The sequence below is a fragment of the Alosa pseudoharengus genome, unplaced genomic scaffold (genome assembly GCF_046254945.1).
Source record: "Alosa pseudoharengus isolate Yale_2024_CS ecotype anadromous, Long Island Sound unplaced genomic scaffold, YU_APseudo_1.1 YU_APseudo_1.1_scf_1, whole genome shotgun sequence".
NCBI classification, from domain to species: domain Eukaryota; kingdom Metazoa; phylum Chordata; class Actinopteri; order Clupeiformes; family Clupeidae; genus Alosa; species Alosa pseudoharengus.
Window position 1 is genome coordinate 18,327,262 of NW_027468564.1, and position 23,134 is coordinate 18,350,395.

The 23,134-nt window shown below is 42.8% G+C and overlaps 1 protein-coding gene across 1 annotated transcript; it reads right to left on the minus strand.

The window, feature by feature from the left end:
• Positions 1–33: 33 nt before the first annotated feature.
• get3 (guided entry of tail-anchored proteins factor 3, ATPase) lies at positions 34–12,747 on the minus strand. Its single transcript, XM_076283152.1, has 7 exons — positions 12,584–12,747; positions 11,533–11,680; positions 9,894–10,042; positions 6,336–6,486; positions 5,420–5,527; positions 5,032–5,229; positions 34–2,626 (listed from the first exon to the last, which is right to left on the minus strand). Exons 1-7 carry the CDS (start codon positions 12,724–12,726, stop codon positions 2,498–2,500), a joined length of 1,026 nt encoding a protein of 341 aa, XP_076139267.1. The 5' UTR covers positions 12,727–12,747; the 3' UTR covers positions 34–2,497.
• Positions 12,748–23,134: the final 10,387 nt, after the last annotated feature.

Sequence of the window (23,134 nt, forward strand, 5' to 3'; positions counted from 1 at the left end):
CAAATTAACTACACAATGTTAAGTAGTCAACCATCGATGCAATAGTGATTTATTTTATTTTTTATACATTTATGGTCTGATTCCCCATAACATTATCACCTCTAAAAAAGGAGAAAAGAAGAAGAAAAAACTAAACAGCAAAGGCATTTAAAACAGAACTGTTTTGGAGAGAAATATAGAGAAGAGAGAGAGATGACTTTTACAGGTTGTGTTGTCATGTATCGACACCAGTTCACCGAACACGCAGGTCTATAACAACCTCAGTCAGAAAAGTAACCACAGAATCTTCTAGATGTTGTTTTAAATAGTGACGGCCAGTGTGCAAGAGGTGACTATGGGTTTGGTCTGCTCCAAAGTTGATTAGAGACAGACAAAAAAAAAAAAAACTTGCAAACATACACTGTCTAACCCAGTGGTTCTCAAAGGTTCTCTCACTAGTGGGGAATAGAGACAGACATGACAGGTGGGGCGTGAGGAACAAGCTATTCTTTATAATGCCTATCTCTTTTGACAAGGAAGATAATTCAAAACAAAACAGCCGCACACAAACATAAGTGTCATAAACAGACCGACATATGAATTAAAATATCTTGATCCAGCGGATCGAGATAGGAAATGTAACATGGAACCAAAGTCCGAAATCAGGTAGGGCTTGAAAATCCAAAGTGGGGAATGACAAAAAAAGTTTGAGAACCACTGGTCTAACCGATGATGATGATGATGGTGATGAAGATGAGTCCAGGTGGGCAAAGCGCCCCCACAGATGGACGGGTTTCAGTGCGGCTCTCCCCAACCCCATAAACCGAGCAGGAGTCAAGAGAGCTCAGTCAGACTCCCACGTACACCCCCGCACTCGGTGATGGCAGTCAGAGCCGTGATGTCATAATGGGATTCCGCCATTCATGCTCTCTATGTTTTAGAGGTGAAGCTACAGCCATCTCACGCGTATGGGTCCTGTGTGTGCTCTGCTTGCGTTAACTTTGTGAAGTGACCTTGAGTTTGAGAAAGGCGCTACATAAATAAAACTTCCTATCATTATTTCAGATCAGATTTATTTATTAATTTGATTTGGTCTTCCTCATGCACTCCTGCACTGACAGACAGACAGACAGACTCATTCACTCACGCTAACCTCATTAAAGACCAAACGACATTCACTTTTCTGAAATCAACACGTGGGTTAGAACGACCCGAGTAGGCAACCGCAGGTACACCACCTTAGACATGACAGGAGCCATGAAGTGAGCCAGATTTCACCAGCCATTTTCACCTAATTACTTAATTTATTATTATTGTTATGATGATGATGATTATTAAATATGATTACACAATATATTATAAATCACAAAGTAAAACTCCAAACAGCATTAATAAGGGGCACTTATCTTCAAGCTTAAGGGGCATGCTAAGAGGCCAGGGCCAGAGTCCACATGAGGCCCAAGCACCAGTGAAGCATCACGGCTCTGTGGCTGTGGGACTGGACCAGGAACAGAGAGGGTTTATGGTTTAATGGGGGGGGGGGGGGGGGGTGATGATGATGGTGATGAAGATTATGGTCGTAGTCATGGCCACACAACAGGGAAGAGTGACCATTAACCGGAATCTGAAGAGTTCAGGTGAATGTGTGTGTGTGTGTGTGTGTGTGTGTGTGAGAGAGAGTGCTAATGAACCCTGCTACTCCACATCACTGCAAGCCAAATGGTCTTCAGGCCTCCTACCAAAAAAAAACACCAATCACAACACCCCCATCACCTGCCTGTCATCTCCCTGGCCTCCTGCTATTGGTTGAAGGTTAAAAACAAGTATTTATCGCAGGGTTGAGCATGTAACTGTTATACATTCTACCTGACCTCACCTAAACAGGCACAACCAGTGGGCTAAGACAAGAGCCAAAAACAAAAACAAATAAACAATCAATCAATTAATCAAAAGCAAGCCTTTTACACAAAATTAGTCTATTGGTTCTTTTTTCTTTCCTTAAGATATATGCACATGAAAACTCTTCAAGTCTTCCCATGGACAAAAACACAAAGAGAGAGAGAGAGAGAGAGAGAGAGAGAGAGAGAGAGAGAGAGAGAGAGAGAGAGAGAGAGAGAGAGAGAGAGAAAGAAAGAATAAAGAGTAGTCCTGTGGTGATCGTAGTAGAAGGACGTCTCTGGTGCGTAGTCGTGGTGATGAGCGAGATGAGATCAGAGATTAAATCTTCGAGTCGAGTTGTGTTGTGTCTGGTCGTGTGGTGTGGTGTGGAGCAGACTTGAGCTCCTCAGGGCTAGTGCTGCTGCGCTGCGATTGGTTGAGCTGGACTGCGCTGCGCTGGGATTGGCTGCGCTGGGATTGGCTGAGCTGGAGTGGACTGGGCTGAGCTGGGCTTGCTGTCTGTTGAACCGAGAGCAGAGGGGCCACGGGGTCAAGGGTCGGAGGTCAGAGGTCACTGAATGTGTGGTGGGGGTGGGCAGGTCGTGGCGGCCGTTGAAGAGCCAGGGAGAGAAGGGAGGGGTCACTTTTTAGGAGGGTTGTAGGGATCCAAGAGTTGCTTGGAGAAGGTGTTGACTTTGTCTGCCCCACGCACCTCGTGGGGTAAAAGAGGCAGTTTAACTATGTGGAAATCCTCATACAGGTCCTCCATCTGTGTGAGAGAGAGAGAGAGTGTGTGAGTGTGTGTGAGTGTGTGAGTGTGTGTGTGTGTGTGTGTGAGTGTGAGTGTGTGAGTGAGAGAGAGAGAGAGAGAAAAAATTAAACAAAGATTCAAGATCTGACTGACAAAACGGCTTCCACCGTTGTGCCCTTGAGCAAGGCGCTTAACCCAGAGTTGCTCCCGGCCCCTCATAATACAATGGACATGTGTAGGTCGCTTTGGATAAAACAAAAACAAAAAAGCGTTTAATGCTAAATTATTAAATGTAAGGGGAAAATTCGTAGCAAATTTAGCAAAGATAAGATAAGATAAGACTTTATTGATCCCACAGCTGGGAAATTTAGTTTTTTACAACAGCCCAGTAGTATTTAAATAAACAAAAATAGTAGTAGTAGCAGTATAAAACCTAGGCATTCAGTTTGGCACGTTAAAATATATCTACAATTCAGTCTTGCACCACACCAATTGTCTTTTCTCCTAAAACTAAAGAGGTCTGAGGCAAGCATAAAGCGCACTACAGCATGTCGCTTGCCTGGTGCAAGCGGCACAGTTAAAAGGTAGCCATGACATCCAAAGAGATTACTCTTTACTCAGTCCCAGATAGAGATAGATAGATAGATAGATAGATAGATAGATAGATAGATAGAGATACTTCATTGATCCCCAGGGGAAATTCAAGAAACTTCCCATGCTCCAAATTAGCAAGCGCCAATTGCAAGTATATGTTTGTATTGGCAACTGAATTATGGCATTATTATGGAATTAAGGTACTGCGTCACTTTGGAGTGTGGAAAACGGCTGCTTATCAATTGCGAAAATAGGCTACTTCAGTCTGTCACGTTAAACTGGCTTGCCATATCAACTCCGCTGCTTCAGTCTGTCACGTTAAACTGGCTTGCCATATCAACTCTTCGCATCGGTGTTCTGTTCGACTTCTGTAACTTCTGTAAATTCTTCTCATGTAACTTGATGTTACAGACATATTGCCTAAAACATCTGATTTACAATTTCCAACAGATAGTGGTGATCACATAACTTAAGTTAACTGCATGATTGTTATGAGAACACATATGGTCCTTAATCAGTAAAGCTAACTATACCAAAGTCCTTTTGGGCAAGACCCTCCTCTCGGCAGTCATATTGCAATGATTTTTGGGCACTCATCGGGCATCCTATTCGGCAGAAATGCGCGTGTGCCAGGCTTCACGACACCAACCTTGCTCCAGCGGCGAGTTCACAACACATGATCCTCAATCAGTAAAGCTAACTATAGCCAGCTACAGCTCGCCGTGTGACACATTTAGCCAGAGACTTTCTAATGAGACACACCACTCAAAAAATCCTCCATAGAAATGCATGGGGCTAGTTTGTAACGTCAATATGGCAATTGTCTACATACATCCCACCCCTTCTGCGTCAAAACGTCAACAGGTGAATACATGGTGTGATGTGAAGACATTGAGCCAATCATATGGTGTGATGTGAAGACATTGAGCCAATCATGTGGTGTGATGTGAAGACATTGAGCCAATCATATGGTGTGATGTGAAGACATTGTGCCAATCATGTGTCGTGATCTCGACGCTGGAGCAAGGTTGGTGTCGTGAAGCCTTGCGCTTATGCCGAAATAGATGCCCGATAAGTGCCCAAAAAGTGTTGCAATATGGCCGCCGAGTGGAGGGACTTGCCTAAAAGGACTTTGCTTTAGCTAGGAAACGCTTTGTAGTCCGGCGTGTTTTAGTGTTGGCAGAGGCATATTCTAAAGATGTAACAGGTTTAAGGTCCACACGGAGACAACATGCCGCTTTTTATTAAAAGAGAATGAGTGTGGGGCTTCTCTCAAGCAGTTAATTTACTTAATTTAAACTAAATTTACTTAGGGAGTGTTATTTGTTCAATCTCCCGAAACCCCATTTCTCTCATAGGATTTTTTTTCTTAGGAACCAGAAAGTGCAAAAGTGCACCTCCACATTCTATAGGGGACTCTGGTTTTGAGGCTCTTTTTTTTTTTTTCCAGACCTGCCATTTTGAAAACCCTGAACACAAAGCCTACACACATGCCCTTGAACATAATACTGCTCAAGCAAATTAAGGGAACACTTACAGTTTTCCACAATTGTTAAAACACATTTTTTTAAAACCTTCCACCCTTTTCTCCATTCTCAAACTACATTCACAGAATGTCTGACAGTTCTTGCAAAATAAAACACTGGCCTCAAAAAGTAAAAAAAAAAAAAAACTTTTAAAAAAAGAGAGCCAAACAGTGTCAGAGTACTGATCCAGTGTATGACTGAAGTGTTCCCTTCATTTTTATATATATATATATATATATATATATATATATATATATATACACATATATATACACACACACACACACACACACGCGCACTCACCTGGTCCAGGTACTTGGACTGGATCTTGTGTCGCGCCTCACACATCTTGCAGGGTCGATCGCCGTCGGGGAACACCAGCTGGTTGACGATGATGTTGTGGGTGTCGATGCGGCACTTGGCCAGCTCCTGGATCAGACGCTCCGTCTCGTACAGGGACAGGAACTCCGCGATACACACACAGATGAACGTCGTCTGCTCCTGTGAGGCCACACACACACGCGCGCACACACACACACACACACACACGCACACACACACACACACACACACAACAAAGAATGTACATGAAGACAAACCCATCCCCAAAAACACACATTCACTAAGTTTTCAGACTTAGCTTGCACACACACTCACTGTAGCATGTACACAAACACACACGCTCGCTTACCGGGTCTTTGAACTGCTCACTAACGGAGCGAATGACAGGTAGGGTCTCCTCTAGCTTAGAGGCCAGTTGGTCTGCATTCATATCACCCAAGCCCAGCATATTGCACATCTAGAGAGAGGGAGAAAAGACACTCATATCACCCAAGCCCAGCATTTTACACATCTAGGGGGAGAAGAACACAATTGGTAGACAAGACATATAGAGTAGGTAGATAGTAGAGATATTTTCATTTCCTGTCTATTAATCAATGTTTATACATCGACTTTGCAAATTACATTTGCATTTATTTTGTTCATTCTTTTCTCTGATTAAAGCACAATCTGATTCTTTGGGCTGTTGGGCACTGTGGTTAACACTCGGGTGCAGAGAACACACGTTGCACACACATGCAACATTAGGTGGGTTTACATGGACATTGTTTGTCATTCCGATTCAACTATTCTGATTGAAAAATGTGTGATCCGTCTGTTTACATGGGGTATGTTCTATTCCGATCAGGTGCTCAGCAGGCAGACCGATTGGCCATATACATGGCTGTTCAATCGGAATAGTAACAGAATACACCACCTTTCATTACGATTAAAGCTCAGATCGGATCGACAGTTTTATTCCAAAAAAAGGCGTTTATATGTGTAATTTCTATTCCGATTGTGTCCGTGTAAACCCACATGCTGGCATGCAGTGTATTCACATTGCAGCAAATAGACAGGGAATTACTGTACATAAAGCAGACATCTACAGAACTATCCATAAAGATGAACTATGGACTACTACTACTACTACTGCTGATGTGTAGTCATGACTACACCTGACCTCCTAGAAAGCAACACAGAAAGAGACAAAGAAAACCCCATTTCCCAGCAGGCAACTGGGCAGCGGTTACCTTTGTGGTGAATTTGATTACTGATTTGGTTACCTGGGAGATGAATGGGCTGATCTGGTTCTTGATCTGCATGAGGCGGCCCAGCCCCCTCTCCACGATGGTGGGGAAGTTCAGGAGTCGCAGCGTGTGGCCTGTGGGGGCCGTGTCGAAGACCACCACGGAGAAATTCATCCCCTTCACTAGCCTGAGGAGAAGGAGGGGTTAACTTAGCAAATGTCGGTGTAGCTCATGTTAGTGTGTGTGTGTGTATGTGTGTGTGTGTACATATGTTTTACCTGCACATACTATTATAAGATTCTGTATTAGTTTGATGTTACGTAATGTCATGTGACATTTCTGTATGATTTGTCAATGTAACATTAGCCAGCTGGTACGTCGCGGTGCTAGCTAACCTGAGGGGAGGGAGGGGTCAACTTAGAAACGTCTGCAGTGTTTCCCACAGAATTGGATTCAAGGAGTGGATTGGGTGCAAGGAAAGGCTGTGTGTGTAAAAAGCGCAGCTCAATGAAAGGATTTTTTATCTAATTTAAATAGTACAACATAGAACATTATTGTTGTGTGGGGACCAGTTTGATTTTGTGGCGGCCCCGCCACAGATTAGTCATCGTGTGGGAAACACCGGTCTGTGTGGCTCAGTTTAGCGCAGTGTAAAACAATCCATCAGGACAGGAGCGCCTGGTGTGGGCCCATCCATGATACCGCCACATTTGGGAACAGTCACACACACACACACACACACACACACACACACACACACACACACACACACACACACACACACACACACACACACACACACACACACACACACACACACACACACACACACACACACACACACACACACACACACACACACACACACACACACACACACTAAACGCTGTAGATGGCAGACTGAAGACCAGGACAGGAGGGGCCTGGTGTTCACATCCTTCCACCAGGTCTGCTCCTCAGGGCAATGCTCCCGGGATGGGTGCGTGTGGGCCCATCCATGATACCGCCACATTTGGGAACAGTCACATAGACATGCCCTTCACCTAGCCTAGAGTCCCCAAGTCACACACACACACACACACAGACACACACACAGACAGACACAGACACAGACAGACACACACACACAGACAAACAAAGACACACACACACAGACAGACACAGACAGACACACACACACACACACACACAGACACAGACAGACACACGAAGACACACACACACAGACAAAGACACACAGAGACACACACACAGACACACACACAGACACACACACAGACACACACACAGACACGCAGACACACACAGACAGACAAACACACACAGACAGACACACACTTCTACTGACTGGTGCTGGAGCAGCTGCAGTGTGGCCCAGCAGGCAGCATAACAATGTTGTTCAGCACTAGGGCCGTTAATTATATTAATAAACTCTAGTATACGAGTGAGCAGGCCTTTTAGAGGGAAACACAATGTTGTTCAGCACTAGGGCCGTTAATTATATTAATAAACTCTAGTATAGTAGTGAGCAGGCCTTTTAGAGGGAAACACAATGTTGTTCAGCACTAGGGCCTTTAATTATATTAATAAACTCTAGTATAGGAGTGAGCAGGCCTTTTAGAGGGAAACACAATGTTGTTCAGCACTAGGGTCGTTAATTATATTAATAAACTCTAGTATAGGAGTGAGCAGGCCTTTTAGAGGGAAACACAATGTTGTTCAGCACTAGGGCCGTTAATTATATTAATAAACTCTAGTATACGAGTGAGCAGGCCTTTTAGAGGGAAACACAATGTTGTTCAGCACTAGGGCCGTTAATTATATTAATAAACTCTAGTATAGGAGTGAGCAGGCCTTTTAGAGGGAAACACAATGTTGTTCAGCACTAGGGCCGTTAATTATATTAATAAACTCTAGTATAGGAGTGAGCAGGCCTTTTAGAGGGAAACACAGAGTCACCGGCCAGTGCCTGTAACTGCCACCCAGTCCGATCGGTGCCCGGAACCCTGCCACTCCATGTCCGTGTCAGGAGAGTGCTAATAGAGTCCCGAAGCCATGACGTAGCGTTGCCAAGGCAGCAATTTCACTGGATCTAAACAAATCAATCTACCATTAGAAATCACCATAGCGGTGGCTTTCTTAATCTATTTCAATAATTTTACAACGTTTCTAAGACGTTAGTATATTTCTTTTACACTGTAGGAATCACATACCACAACATATATTCATACCTACACGATCAAATTCGTGACTACAGTTTTATTTTTAACATGGGTTTCCTCCGTAAAAGAGACCTACATGTAACTTCACAGCATGCGGTTAAAATCCTTAAATTCACGGACGTGTTTTGCCCTTATTTTTTTGGCAAAAAACGTTGCTCTTAACAGCCTCCAGTCTTTGAGAAGACGTGAAATATCCACTGGAATTTTCTTTCTTTCTATTAAACCTGCCATGGAATCCGTGTTATGTGGCTAAGCTGCTGCCTAGCAGGTAAAACACGTTTAAATGGATATATTTATTTTTATTAGCTAGAAATGATGCCACATGTCTACATTCAATGGTATTTATGCCACTTCGAAAGTTTGTTTAGATCCAGTGATTCTGCCGTCATGGAAACGCTATGTCACACTTCGGGACTCTATTGGCCAGTGTGTCAGAGCAGCAACGGCGATCGCCAGACAAACGCCACTCCTTGGGGCTGAACGACGACGTACAAGAAACTGCCCTCGAGGGGTAACGCTGAGCTGGCACTTTGGAGGAAGAACCACCACACAAGAGCTCATGAATCACAAGAGCTCTCTGTGGCTGACAACTACCCCCTAGTGGCCACAATAGAAACTACACTGAGGCAAACCTCTCATCCTCACCTTTCTTTCTAGACGCTGTCTGGTTGTTGATCTACAGCTGTGTTTCTCAAACTTTTTCAGACGAAGGACCACTTAACCAATAAAAAAGAAACGCACGGACCACCTAGCTAAAAAAATAAAAGATTAGACCTACTTCAACAATATACAGTATTAGCCTACACAATAGACCTACTCACTGAACCACCTTGCTTATTGCCTTTGCAATTTTCTTATTGTGTCATAGGATTCATATATTTTAAACTGGCATATCTTAGGCTACATGGACAGTGTTACAGAACTGTTTGGTTTAACATACAAGTTGGTTCAATATTGCAAACAACTCATCTATATTATATTTTACCACGTCTGCTCGCGGACCACTTGGGATAGCTTGCGGACCACCAGTGGTCCCCGGACCATACTTTGAGAAACACTGATCTACAAGGTGTTTATGCCCCTCCTCCTTGAACAATTTACACATTGTTAACCTTTTTATCTGTTTTACTAAGAGCAAGACTTTTTTTTATTAAATATTCATACTTTACCAGACCTGCGCAAGCACCTTGATCTTACATTTTGTCAACGTACAAGTTGATTCGTGCGAGACCCAGAGTATTGACATGGTGTTTGTGCATTTGTGTATGTGCGCATGTGTGTATGTATGAGTCTGTATTTATATATATATATATATATGTATGTGTGTGTGTGTGTGTGTGTGTGTGTGTGTGTGTGTGGGGCTCCTCCTGACCTCATAACCTCGGCGTAGCTCATGGCCTCGTCGATGCCGGGGAAGGCGCTCATGGCCTCCTGCATCATCTTCTTGCCCATGCTGAGCATGTTCTCCTCCTCAAAGAACTCGTCAGGCAGTTCGGCCACACCAAGGCTCGGGTCAATCTCCTGACAGAGGTAACCAGAGGAGGAGAAAGAGAGAGAGTGAGAGTGAGAGTGATTAAGTTTATATATATTATTTTTTTTTTTTTACAAGTTCCACACACACACACACACACACACACACAAAACACTAGATGGCAGACTGAATAAACACACAAATATAAACATCCAACACATCCACTGCAGACCCTAACTCACACCACACCACGACAAGTCCAAATTCTCATCACCGTGTTAATCAATTCTACAGCTCAGCTACGGGTAAACAAAGTGGTGGAGGAGGAGGAGAAGGAAGAGGAGGACTGACCACTCACTCACACACACACACACACACACACACACACACACACACATTAATGCCAAAATGATCCCACACATCCCCCCTCACACAAGGCTCATCACTCATAAATACAGTTAACACATCAGCACGTGGATGCACGCACTAATCACACATGCTGGGCAGTTTCTCAAATTCAAAGTTGCTTCATTAGCATGACTGTATGGGAACAGTGTTGCCAAAGCTGTTGTTACATACAACACAACACACAATAACATAAGACCATGAAAGAAAAACTAAAAAATACATAAAGAGGAGGGGGATGCATCAGTGTGGGGTGGACATAAAATATTTAGAATTAACAGCAGTGAAGTAGAAGAGTAATAATAGGATGATTATGAATGAGTGTGTGTGTGTGTGTGTGTGTGTGTGTGTGTGTGTGTGTGGGCCTTCACCATGAAGTATAGCCATTTTTTCATTGTTGTCACAATCTTGAAAGTGTGGGATACCAATTTGGAATATGGGGAAGAATGTCCGTCTTACATTTTCATATTTGTCACAGTGAAGAAAGAAGTGCTGTTCAGTTGGACGCTTGTCCCATTTCATGTAGTTGTGCATACCAAGTGGACCCCAAACCTCACGTCTGTCTGTCTGTCTCTCTCTCTGACTGTCTCTCTGTCTGTCTCTCTGGACTGAAGGGCGTTGGGTTCGATCCCCAAACTAACAGGAAAAATATGGGTGGTGGAAGTGATTGACCAGTGTGATTGAACTCATGTGGGCTTGTGTCGGGAGAGTGAACGCTCTAGAGACCCAACTCTCCCATGCACATGTGGGCTTTTGTCGGGAGAGAGAACGCTCTAAACATCCAACTCTCCCATGTGGGCCTGTGTCGGGAAAGTGAACGCTCTAGAGACACCTAATGCTGGCATCCCACCACTCTGGGGTGCGTTTCCCAAAACCATAGTTGCTAACCTGTTAGCAACTTAGTTGGTTGGCAATGCAAAATTGCATTGCAACCAACAACGTTGCTAACTTTGCAACTTAGTTAGTAACTATGGTTTTGGGAAACGCACCCCTGGGCGTTTGTGTGTATTCACTGTTCATTGCTCCTAGTGTGTGTGTTTTCACTAACCATGGATGGGTCAAATGCAGGCGTTGGTGAGGAGGTACAGTTAAGTGTAAAATACGTAGCATATATGACGAACATTACTGAACTTACCATAGCGAACAGGTTGTCATAACCTTTGACCTTGGTGGGCACCTTGGAGAACTTCTGGTCGAACGCATCGGATATGTTGTGAGCAGGATCCGTGGAGATGATGAGCACGCTCTCCCTTACCGATGCCAACTGGACCGCCAGGCTACAGCTGCACAACGTGAGAAAACGCCTCATTGTTTTATAATGATCATCATTTAATTTGCATGTCAACATAAAGGAGGAGAAAACCTCGAAATCATCGGAATAATAATGAGGACGAGGGACGTTTACATCATGACAGGGAAGAAATTACAGTTCTCTATTCAGTTATCTAGTTAATTACGTGTGACTGAAGATTCTCTTGATGGTATGTCCTTGTAGACAGATGGTATGTCCTAGAGTATATATACTAATGTCCTGTGTAGACAGATTGCTCTCGCTGAAAACTCGTTTAACCAATAAGCCACTTGATGAGTCAGTAGCAGCTACAGCAAGCGAGGCCTGCTCACTAAAATAGTCGCTACTAGCCTGCTAACAAGCCGGCTAAACTGATGCAGATTTCGACTGGTAACGTTAGCGTTTTCCTACCACCAGCCTTTTTAGGGTTAACACACCTTAAGGGGCAGTTAAAATGTGCGACAGCATACTCACAGTATTGTTAAGCGTTTCTATCGTGTGCCTGGCAAGTTGACGCGGTGGAACGTCACATTTGCCTTCATATAACTAACTTCTATGCCGTTCAATATTTCTTGTTGTTGGTGTGTCTTCTATGTTAGCATTAACTTGCTGTTGATAGAAGCATCTTCGTTCACCGGTCATTGAACCAAGGGAGTTCTTTACTATTGATATCACATAACGCCGGATTTCTTATATTATTTAAACGCGTGATAAATATTCCTTTTAGGAGTTCCAAAACCTGTCGCAACGTTTGCAACTCAAACGGTAATCCTGAAATCATGTTATGCTAACGCATTAATAGCTAACAGCAACATGAATGAGGCTAGCTAGCTTGCTAGCTTGAGGTGACGTGACAACACACCATTAGGTTAGAAACATTTGCTGACAAACGCACCTGCAAGTCGTTTTGCCCACGCCGCCTTTTCCACCAACAAAAATCCATTTGAGTGATTTCTGTTCTATAATGTTCTTTAAAGTAGGCTCCAGTGGCTCAACATCAGGCGCATCTTCAAATTCATCGTCCATCGGGGCTGCCATCTTGTACGCTAGTCACCTGGAATGTACCAAACGTGTTAACCCCTGTGTCAGTGTTTAACATAGTTGCCCAGACGCCATTTTGGCTCAACGGAGCTCCTTCTCGCCATTAACTTCAATTGCAATATTGATCCACAATGGCGTTCCAATTGTGTACAGCGACATCTAGTTCTCTGGACTGGACTGTACCAAAAGATGAGCGGATGTCATATAGAAAACTGCATGTGACTGCGTTGTTTATCACTCTCATTATAAGTGTGAGATAAGTTGCACATGAACTATGCAGTATATAATTTTACAATTGTATATGGAAGGGTACACATCACTATTGGAAAGGTTAACAAGTCTAATGTTCAGCACATTTACACAATCTATATTGGATAACTTGCTATCATCCTATAGTAATTATGACCGCCGCTAGCGAAGCGGTCATATAGGGATTGTCAAAGTTTTTTTTTTTTTTTTCGTCATCTACTTCCTGAATTTTTGGTCAACGATACCCGGGACACCGAACCAAAGGGGCACATGAAATTTGGTGGGTATGTAAAAATAACTACCTGAACCGTGGCACTGAGGATGAAGAATCTTTTATGGTATGTTGGTCTCAAGGGCCCACATCAATCTGGCCCATAACCTCATTTGTGATTTGCACCCCCCCGGTAAAAAATGAAAATGCAATATTATTCTGCTTTAATCGCCCCTATCTTCAGTTAAGATGTTCAGAACTGCACCACATTTTATGTGTATGATTGTCCTGGCATTCTCTGGGGGTATGCCAAGTTTCGTAGAATTTCATCCATGGGGTGGTCTAAAAAAAATTAGGTTATGTGTACATTTAGTGACCGTACACTCATTGGCCTGTAGATGGCGGTGCACACATATACACATGCACACACACACAGGCACCCACATACTATCGGTATAAATTCAGTAGGATTAAAAGAAAGGCAAAATAAATATTCATCATCATCATCATCATGGCTGCATTTCCAGTATTGGCGATAAGTAGTCGTTTGTCCACTAGATGGCGCATCGTTGCAGTGAGACGTAATTTTGTTGGAAGTTAAAAGTGGGTTGGAAAAACAATGGACGCTTCCTACAAGGAATGTAGTTTACCGCAGAGAACGTCTAATAAGGATAGGATGATGTTCACATGAAATGTAATTCCCATTTCTTCTTGAAGCCGAAATAAATCTGAGGATGTTTATCGGACAAGCTTGGTTTTTACTGCAGGTACGTTAATCTTATAATATCAATAAGGACCTAGGTAATGTTACCGTTAGCGTTGGTTGAGTGATGGAGGCCAATTTGATTGATTGCATTTGTAGAAAACTATAACTGCGGTTATACCAAGCAAATTGATAGCAGCACTGTAATTGTATCTTTCGACTGTCATTTGTTGCACGTGCTACAAAAATCATTCTGTGCAATGGAAGATTTACCAACGTTACACCGGTCTGATACAGTTTTGCCTATACATGCGTGAGACTGAGACGCCTGTTTATTTTGTTTTAAGTGCGTGCAGGGTGTGAGAGGGGAATCAATGCTTTGATTCCAGCTTGGTAGTTGTAGTCTGAAATTAAAAAGCACGTGTGTGTGAAGTATCCAAACAATGAGACCTTTATTTCATTATGGCTGCTTTAGCAACACACCTTAAGCTACTGTGTAGAGGGTCCCATTTAGAAGTGGCTACTTCATTCGCGCTTTCCTTGACTCATGGAGATGCGTGAATTTTATTACAACTTTTTGCCACAATATGGCAGTTTAAGTCCGCTTGATATTGTAAGGCGTAAGCCATTGGTTTCCAAAGGAAATTTTATTTGTGTCGCCAGCATAGCCTATTGACAATTTATTGTTGTAATTGTAATTATTGTAAATAGGCCTACCTTATAAGCCTACCTGTAGCTTAGGGAAGCTAACAGCTGTCTATTAGGATCTAGTTTGTTAGTTACAGTTTTGTCATAACTCCCTGATGCATTTTTGCATTTAGAATAGCCAGAGCGTGGATATCTCAATCGGAAAATTAAACAATATCGGGTGCCTATGGACTAGGCTGGGTGAACCCAGCCTGATCTGCCCGCTATTTATTTTTTGATTTCTTAAAAGATTGAGCTTGGTCTGGTGAAAGCCTCAGTTACACAATGCAAGGGAACATGAATCAGCCTATATTTGCACGAACAATAACGGACAACAGCTCTTTGGCCCGTTAAAATGTGTATGAACAGTCTAGCGACGCATTTCATTAAGGCCCATTTGGACATGTCAGTTATTTGCACCACTGGTTAGATGTAAAACAGCATTTCGTTTTAGACTACTGTTACTTAATTTGTGCATTGACAATAAAGTATTACATGAACTAAAGATGACTAAAATCTTATGTAGAAGAAGAAACATTCACAAAAAATCCATCCATCCAAAAATGACCTTTGTTTTTGATAGCTGTTGAAAACGGCATGGAACTGACAGATATGTTTTTGTTCATAAATAAATAAATAAATAAATAAATAAATAACAGTATGCTGATACCTTTTGCTTTTCCCAAATACAATGTAGCCTACAGGTGTAAGTGACCTTTCATCAATCCAGTTGCAATGGATGAACTGTGATGAACTGCCCTACTTGTGATTGTTTAGAGATTTTAAAGGTTTTATAACAATGCTACATCTTCTTTGGCTATTCTACAATCTATTCACCTTTTCAGCACCAGTAGGCTACTTTCTGTGCAGCCGCACACACACACTCATGCATGCCAAACAAGCATACACAAAAGTTTCAAGAGTGGGGGATGGAGTAAAATATGGAGACAAATTGAAGTGTGATTTATTTTCACGGAACGGATGTACAGGACTGAGCGGCGGTCATATTTTGTACCGCTATGCGTTATATTATTGGGGCCACAGCGAAGCTGTGTAGGCACCCATTGTGTTTGTAGCTTGGGAGTCTATTGGCAGCCCATAGAATTGACTGGTAAAAAAAAATGTACTGATTGGAGACAGTCACGATTCACCTCACCACATTTTATGTCGGTAATTTGAGGGCTTTAGTGCCACCAACAGGTTAAATTTGGAAGGGCGTTTACGAATGTAACTTTTGACCTGTTTGGCCGTTTTTTTTTTAAATAGGGTATCATTTAAATTCTTGAACCAGGCAGATTTCAACGTACCCAATGACGTCAATTTGTTGGATTTTCCGCCATTTTGGATTTTAGCAAAAGTGAAAAAAAAATTCACAGGTCACCAATTTTGTCAGAGTCTTGACACACAAATTCAAATGGCTCACACAGGCATTACTTTCTGGAGCCATTTTCAAAAGCGTTTACCTGTGAAAGCCAATAAAAATTGGCGCTGAATTCTGGCCAGGAGGAGCTAGAACAGTTGTATGAGCTAGTCTCCACATGGACTAGCATACAAATCATAAGTACCGGTACTTATGCAGCTTAGGTTAGCATCATTTGCATTGCATGTCATAAGTGATTGAATCAGAATAACTTAATTATCTTAGCTTAGTTTAATGACTTATCATAGCTTATGGTTATGGTTATGGGATTTGGCAGACACTTTTGTCCAAAGCGACAATACAAAAAACAATATAATACTTCAATTTAACAACAATTTATGATGTTGGTCAAACTATATTAATGACGGCAATAATAAACAACAATGTCAATTCAATCAATAGCCTAATGAAATAAACAATGAAAAAGAAGGAAAATAGCAATAATAAACAATAATGTCCATTCAATCAATAAAATAATAACAATAACAATAGTATGGTAAGACTACATTAAGGAGAATATCAATAATAAACAACAATGTCAAATTAATCAACAGTCCAATGAAAATAAACAATACCATACAAACCAATGCAAGAAGCATCTAATGAACTAAGTGCATGTTGAACAAATATGCCTTTAGACCCCTCTTGAAAGACCCAAAACTATCACAGGAACGGAGAGCACTGGGCAATTCATTTCACCAACATTGAACTGAGGACAAGTCTTGAATTTGACCTTGCGTTTATGACTGGTTGACACAACAGACGCTCATCAGAAAGTGGGCGGTTGGGGATGTACATCTTGATCATTGAAATAACATGAAGCAGATCCAGTCAGTGTCCTATAGGCCAAAGTGAGGGATTTAAATTTAATTCTGGCTACTATAGGGAGCCAGTGGAGAGTAACTATGGAGTTACATGTGTCCTCTTTGGCTGATTGAAGACCAGGCGTGCTGCAGCTTTCTGCATCAGCTGTAAACCCCCGTTCCCAAGAAGCCACACCCCAGCGAGCTTAATGAGGTGACAACGACCTCAGTCAACAGCCATCAGACACACAGATCCCAGATGCACCCCTCCCCTCCCCTCACACCTCCCATCATCACAGCAGATCAAGTAAGAGCTCAACTAAAGAAACTTCACATCAATAAGGCAGCAGGGCCTGACAGACTGTGTCCAAGGCTACTCAAGGCCTTTGCTGCTGAACTAGGGGAGCCACTGAAGCACATCTTCAACTTGAGTCTACGCCTCGGAAAAGTTCCAACACTGTGGAAGACATCATGTCTCACCCCTGTCCCTAAGAAGCCACACCCTAGTGAGCTTAATGACTTCAGGCCTGTCGCTCTAACATCACATGTGATGAAAACAATGGAGCGGCTGGTCTTAGGTATGCTCAGACCCCAGGTACGCCATGCACTAGACCCTTTACAGTTTGCATACCAGGAGAAAGTGGGTGTGGACGATGCCATCACTTATCTTCTACACAGGACACATTCTCACCTAGACAAGGGGAAAAGTGCTGTGAGAATCATGTTCTTTGATTTCTCAAGTGCTTTTAACACCATCCAACCCCTGAGACTGGGAGACAAGCTCTTGCAGATGGGTGTGGACGCTCACCTGGTAACCTGGATTACAGATTACCTGACCGAGCGACCACAGTTCGTCAGACTGAAGAACTGCCTCTCTGACACTGTGATCAGCAGCACCGGAGCGCCACAGGGAACTGTGCTCTCTCCAGTCCTGTTCACCCTGTACACATCTGACTTCAGCTACAACACCGAGTCATGCCACATGCAGAAGTTTTCTGATGATACTGCAATTGTGGGGTGTATCAGGGACGAGCAAGAGGAGGAGTACAGGAGCCTGGTGGAGGACTTTGTGCAGTGGTGCAAACTCAATCACCTTCAACTAAACACTTCAAAGACTTCAAGGTGGTGGATTTCCGAAGGTCTAAGCCCGCTCTGCTACCAGTCTCCATTGATGGGGTCAATGTGGAGGTGGTAAGCACCTACAAGTATCTGGGTCTCCACCTGGACAATAAACTGGACTGGTCAGCCAACACTGATGCACTCTACAAGAAAGGACAGAGCAGGCTGTACTTCCTGAGGAGGCTGCGGTCCTTCAATGTGTGCAGCAAGCTCCTCAGGATGTTCTATCAGTCTGTTGTGGCCAGCGCCCTCTTCTACAGTGGTATGCTGGGGAAGAAGCACAAAGAAGAAGGATGCTGGGCGACTTGACAGGCTGGTAAGGAAGGCTGGATCTGTAGTGGGAGCTGAACTGGAGTGCATCACTTCAATATCTGACAAAAGGACCCTAAACAAACTGATCAACATCTTGGACAATGAATGTCATCCGCTCTACAGCACTATCAAAAACCAAAAGAGCTTGATCAGCTGGAGACTTCGCTCACTGCCATGCACAACTGAAAGGCTGAGGAAGTCATTTGTTCCTAGGGCCATTGAACTGTTCAGTGCCTCACTAAAGGGAAGAGGAGAGATAGACTTCTCTGCTTAGTCTGTCTGCCTCTCCACCCTCTCCATGTCCATGTTTTTTGAGTACTGACTACACTGTTTTTCATGCTATACTAGCACACATGATCAATGGCTGCGGTCAGGCTTCTGATACAATACTGAATGAATGAATGGCTATAACCCTATTACCTCAACCTGTTCTTGCACTGAAATAGTTTTTTATTTTACCTTGTCTACATTACACTTGCTCTCATATTTGTCTATATTATTTATGCTGGTCTCTAGACCTTACTCTTGCACTGTTGCACTGTTGGACTAATGTTGGACTACTTTTTGCACCTTCACCATGACATTCACTCTCTTGAGCACCTTGCCAGGCAAACATAACTAAGGACTATGGTTGGACTACTGTTTGCACCTTCACCATGACACTCACTCCCTTTAGCACCTCACCAGTCCTGGCCCTGTCACTACAAGCGTCTTATGCTTGATCACCCTCAAGCACATTGGACTTTATTAATTTAACTTATATAGTGTATTTAGTATTTAGTTTTGTTAGTTTTCTTATCTGTCTTATCTTCTACTGTCTTTATTGTACAGTGGAGTTTAGTTATATGTTTATACTTATACTTATGTTTACCATTTCTGCTGTAAGTGCATGTTGGGTGTTATGTCTGTATGCTACTGAGACCCTTGAATTTCCCCTTGAGGATCAATAAAGTATCTATCTATCTATCTATCTATCTATCTAAAGGTCGTACTACACATCCAGGTAAGCCATGCTATTAGTGATTTACAATAGTCCAGCTTGGAGACGACCATGGCCTGAACAATAAGTTGTGTGGAATTTTGTGTCAGATAACATCTGATCTTCCTAATGTTGTAAAGGATAAACCGACATGATTTTGCAATTGAAGCAAGTCGGTCATCATTTACAACAAAGTTACGTGCCAGGGTCAGTGAAGATATGAGTCAAGCTGGTTGTTAATCTGTTGGAGAATATCTGTTTTAGCTATACCAAACGCTGAGTTTTTGAGAGATTAAGCTGAAGGTACCGGTCTTTCATCCAGACTGAAATATCCTTAAGGCATGCAGAAATCGGATGGGAAGCGCTAGGAGTCATCAGGTGGGAAAGACAGGTAAAGTTGAGTGTCGTCTGCATAGCAGTGATAATCAAATCCATGGGAGCAAATGGTCTCACCGAAGGACGTGGTGTAAATAGAGAAAAGCAGAGGCCCTAATACTGATCCCTGAGGCACACCTGTGGTGAAGTCATCAGACTTTGAGATTTGACAGCACAACGACTATATATAATATTTTTTTATTTAAAAATGTTGTATCCTGCTGCACCATCTCACCAAATAAGCACCTATAAGAGCGCCAGCAAGAGATGCCACAACTCCAGGAACACCACCTACAACCCCAGCTACACCCACAAAATAAAATATAAAAAATAACATAAAACTTAAACAGCATAATACTAAAAGCTGATAACATACAGTGATTACATCAAAAAATGATTTGGGGACTTTTCTTGGGACAGTAGAGGCATGAGCAAGAAAGCCTACTAAAGCGCCTACAAGAGCAACTGTATTTACAACAGTGACAGCCTCTACATTCAAAGCAACTGCTATCTGCCCAAGAGCACCTACAAAAACAGATAAAACTACAACAGGGGATACACTTCTAAGAGTGGCCACGTCTGCAGCGGCTACACCTAGTCGGGCAACTACCAGGCCACCTAAAAGAGGACCCCAAAAAGCACCAACGACACGGGCGCCTATAGCAACACCTAAAAAAGCGGCTACGAAAGTATAAGTGCCTTCAACTCTAAGATGAGCTACAAGTACCAAATTAGCGTTAACAACAGCGACTGATACTACGCGAGTAGCGTCACTTCCAAGAACACCTCCGAGAGCACCTGCAAGTACAGCAACACCTTCAAGATAACCTACACTCGCAAGAATACCTACAATAGCACCTACAACAGCACCCTTAAAATCATGTTTATCCTTGATCGGGAAGCCAAATAGCAAAATATTACTTACAAAAAAACTTACAATTAAGGATACCATAAAAACAGCAGGTATATTTATGACAGCAGCTAGTGTTGGTACTCCATTGAACAGGACTGTGACTAACAATCCAACTATTCCTCCACTAATAGCTCCTCCTACTTCTCTGTTGTGCATAATGATGTCAGAAATGCTCAGCAACTTTTGTAACATCTGGAGAATCTTTGATTCAGTGTTGACAAACTGGTGCGGTGGAAGCTCTTTGCTCCGTCTTCTTTTTGGTCTTGAGTCTCTTCTTTTTGCTCTTGAGTCTAAATGTATTCCGAACTGCACGTGTTGATAAGTTTTCCACTGCGAAGTCTGGTGATCAGGTTGAACTTAGACCTTTTGGTTTGGATTTAAATCAAGGTCCCAGTGTGAATGTTTTATTGTCTGCTGCAACCAACACCAACGATGATCTGTGGACAAAGAAACACATTTGTAATTCTGCTTTAGTTTATTATGCTCCACATCTCTAGTTTTCAATTTTCCTGTTTAATAAAATCTTGCGACAATTTCTTCAGATCCTTCTCTAAACTTAAAGGAGAAGTTTGGTGTGATATTGACCTAAAGTGTGTTGAAACATGATACCGAGTGTGAACTTTTGTCTCATAGCTCATCTCGGCTTGTCCCCTGCACTCCGAAATATGGCGCTAGTTAGCAGATGCTACCATCAGGTTTTCAATGGGGGTGCCTTATATGATATTATGAGAAGCAGCTGCCACTGACACTTTCTTTCTTAACAGTGAGTTTTTAAATTATGAATCTACACAACTCAAACACCATTTTACTATAGGCCAGGGGTTCCCAACCTTTTTTGGCAGGTGACTCTATTTTGATGTCACAATAAAATGTTGGCAAACCAAATCATTCACAACATCTCTGTTGTAACACCCAGTCGAGAATAGCCTAATTTTCCCCAACTGTCCTAGAAAGCTAATTTGTTTGGCTATCATTATGAAACACAAATAAAATTGCCGGAAAGGTGTTAATTACATTCAGAATAGCGGCAGGTTCAAACACACCTGGCTCCACATGAAACAAATAAGTTCACCGAGAGCCTTTCGTGCAAGTCTATTTGACTACTGCACAATTGGTACCATAGTTCACAACACCCCCATATATTTGCATTAGAATTGGAGGGATTGCCAGTAATGGGATTCAGCTGAAGTTGAAAAGAAAAATTATGAAGTGGCCACCTGAAGCGTAGCAGCATCGACTGACCTGATCGAGAGTCTGAAAAGGGTCAATTGTCCGTCCCGTTCTATACAGTCTATGGTCCGTCCAGTCACTGTTGGGTCCTGAATGTCGGGCCCTGTGACATCGACGTCTGTGTCTCCTCTACAGTCCTTTCTGCAATGCTGTAGGCCTGCTCATACTCAAGCTCGGGCTAAATGTAAGGCTAAATATAAAATATTATCTCTCGGAGGTCTAAAGTCTAAAGGCCCCTGTCTTGTGCCATACAAAGCACAATGCAAGGTTTGTTCTAATCTTACACCCAAGAAAATGATTGGACACCAATTTTGTTTGTGAATGAATCATGTATCTTATATAAATAAATGTTATTCCTTAAAATACAGGGGGCCTAAGGATGTTGTGTTAAATTATGTTCAAATTCCATAGAGGTTATTTCATGGATCCAGGACACCTACTGTGTGCATCCTGATAAACTTCCCTGCCTTTGGAATTTATAGGTTTATGGGTGCAAAGGCCTGTGTGTGAAAAATGTCAAGTGCACACCCTGATTGTGAAACTACCCGTGTATAGTGTCACCTACAATATAACAATATTTGCTTGAACTATCTACTAATCATTTATTGTCGCTAATAAATCCATAAAAAACTTGTTGGAAACCGAAAAGTTGATGGACGTGGGAGGGATCTCATACATACTACTCACCTATACACCCTGAACACACACACACACACACACACACTCTTACCTCGGCGGGTCGTTGGTGTGGATGGCGAAGACGGCAAGAGGTTCTGCTGTGTTCGTCTTCTCCTGTGGCACACATGACTCTGCTTCTTCTCCCTGCGCGCGTGCCACACACACACACACACACACACACACACACACACACACACACACACACACACACACACACACACACACACACACACACACACACACACACAGTTACATTGTCTATCTGTCTCTGTCTCTCTCCCCCCCTTCTCCCTGTGCGCGCACGCACGCGCACACACGCACACACACGCACACACAGTTCAATGTCTATCTGTCTCTGTCTCGCTCTCTCTCTCCCCCCATCCTCTCCCTGTGCACGCACGCGCACGCACACACACACACACATCTGACAGCTCTTATTCTTCCTCTATACACACATACACATACCATAGATTTACACTAAAGAAACATAGGCACTGAACTTTATTTCCACGGAGAAAAGGCTATACTCACATTGTATGCGAGGACACCATTCACTCGTGATTTGGCCAGGCTGAATCCAATCTGCTAGGAAGAAAGGAGGATAGGTGTTACTATGATATACAGCATGTACGTACGCACACAAACACCAGAAACAAAACTATAGTTTACAACTACTACACGTGACAATCAAACATACACTTTGAGCAAAACAAACAAATAAACAAA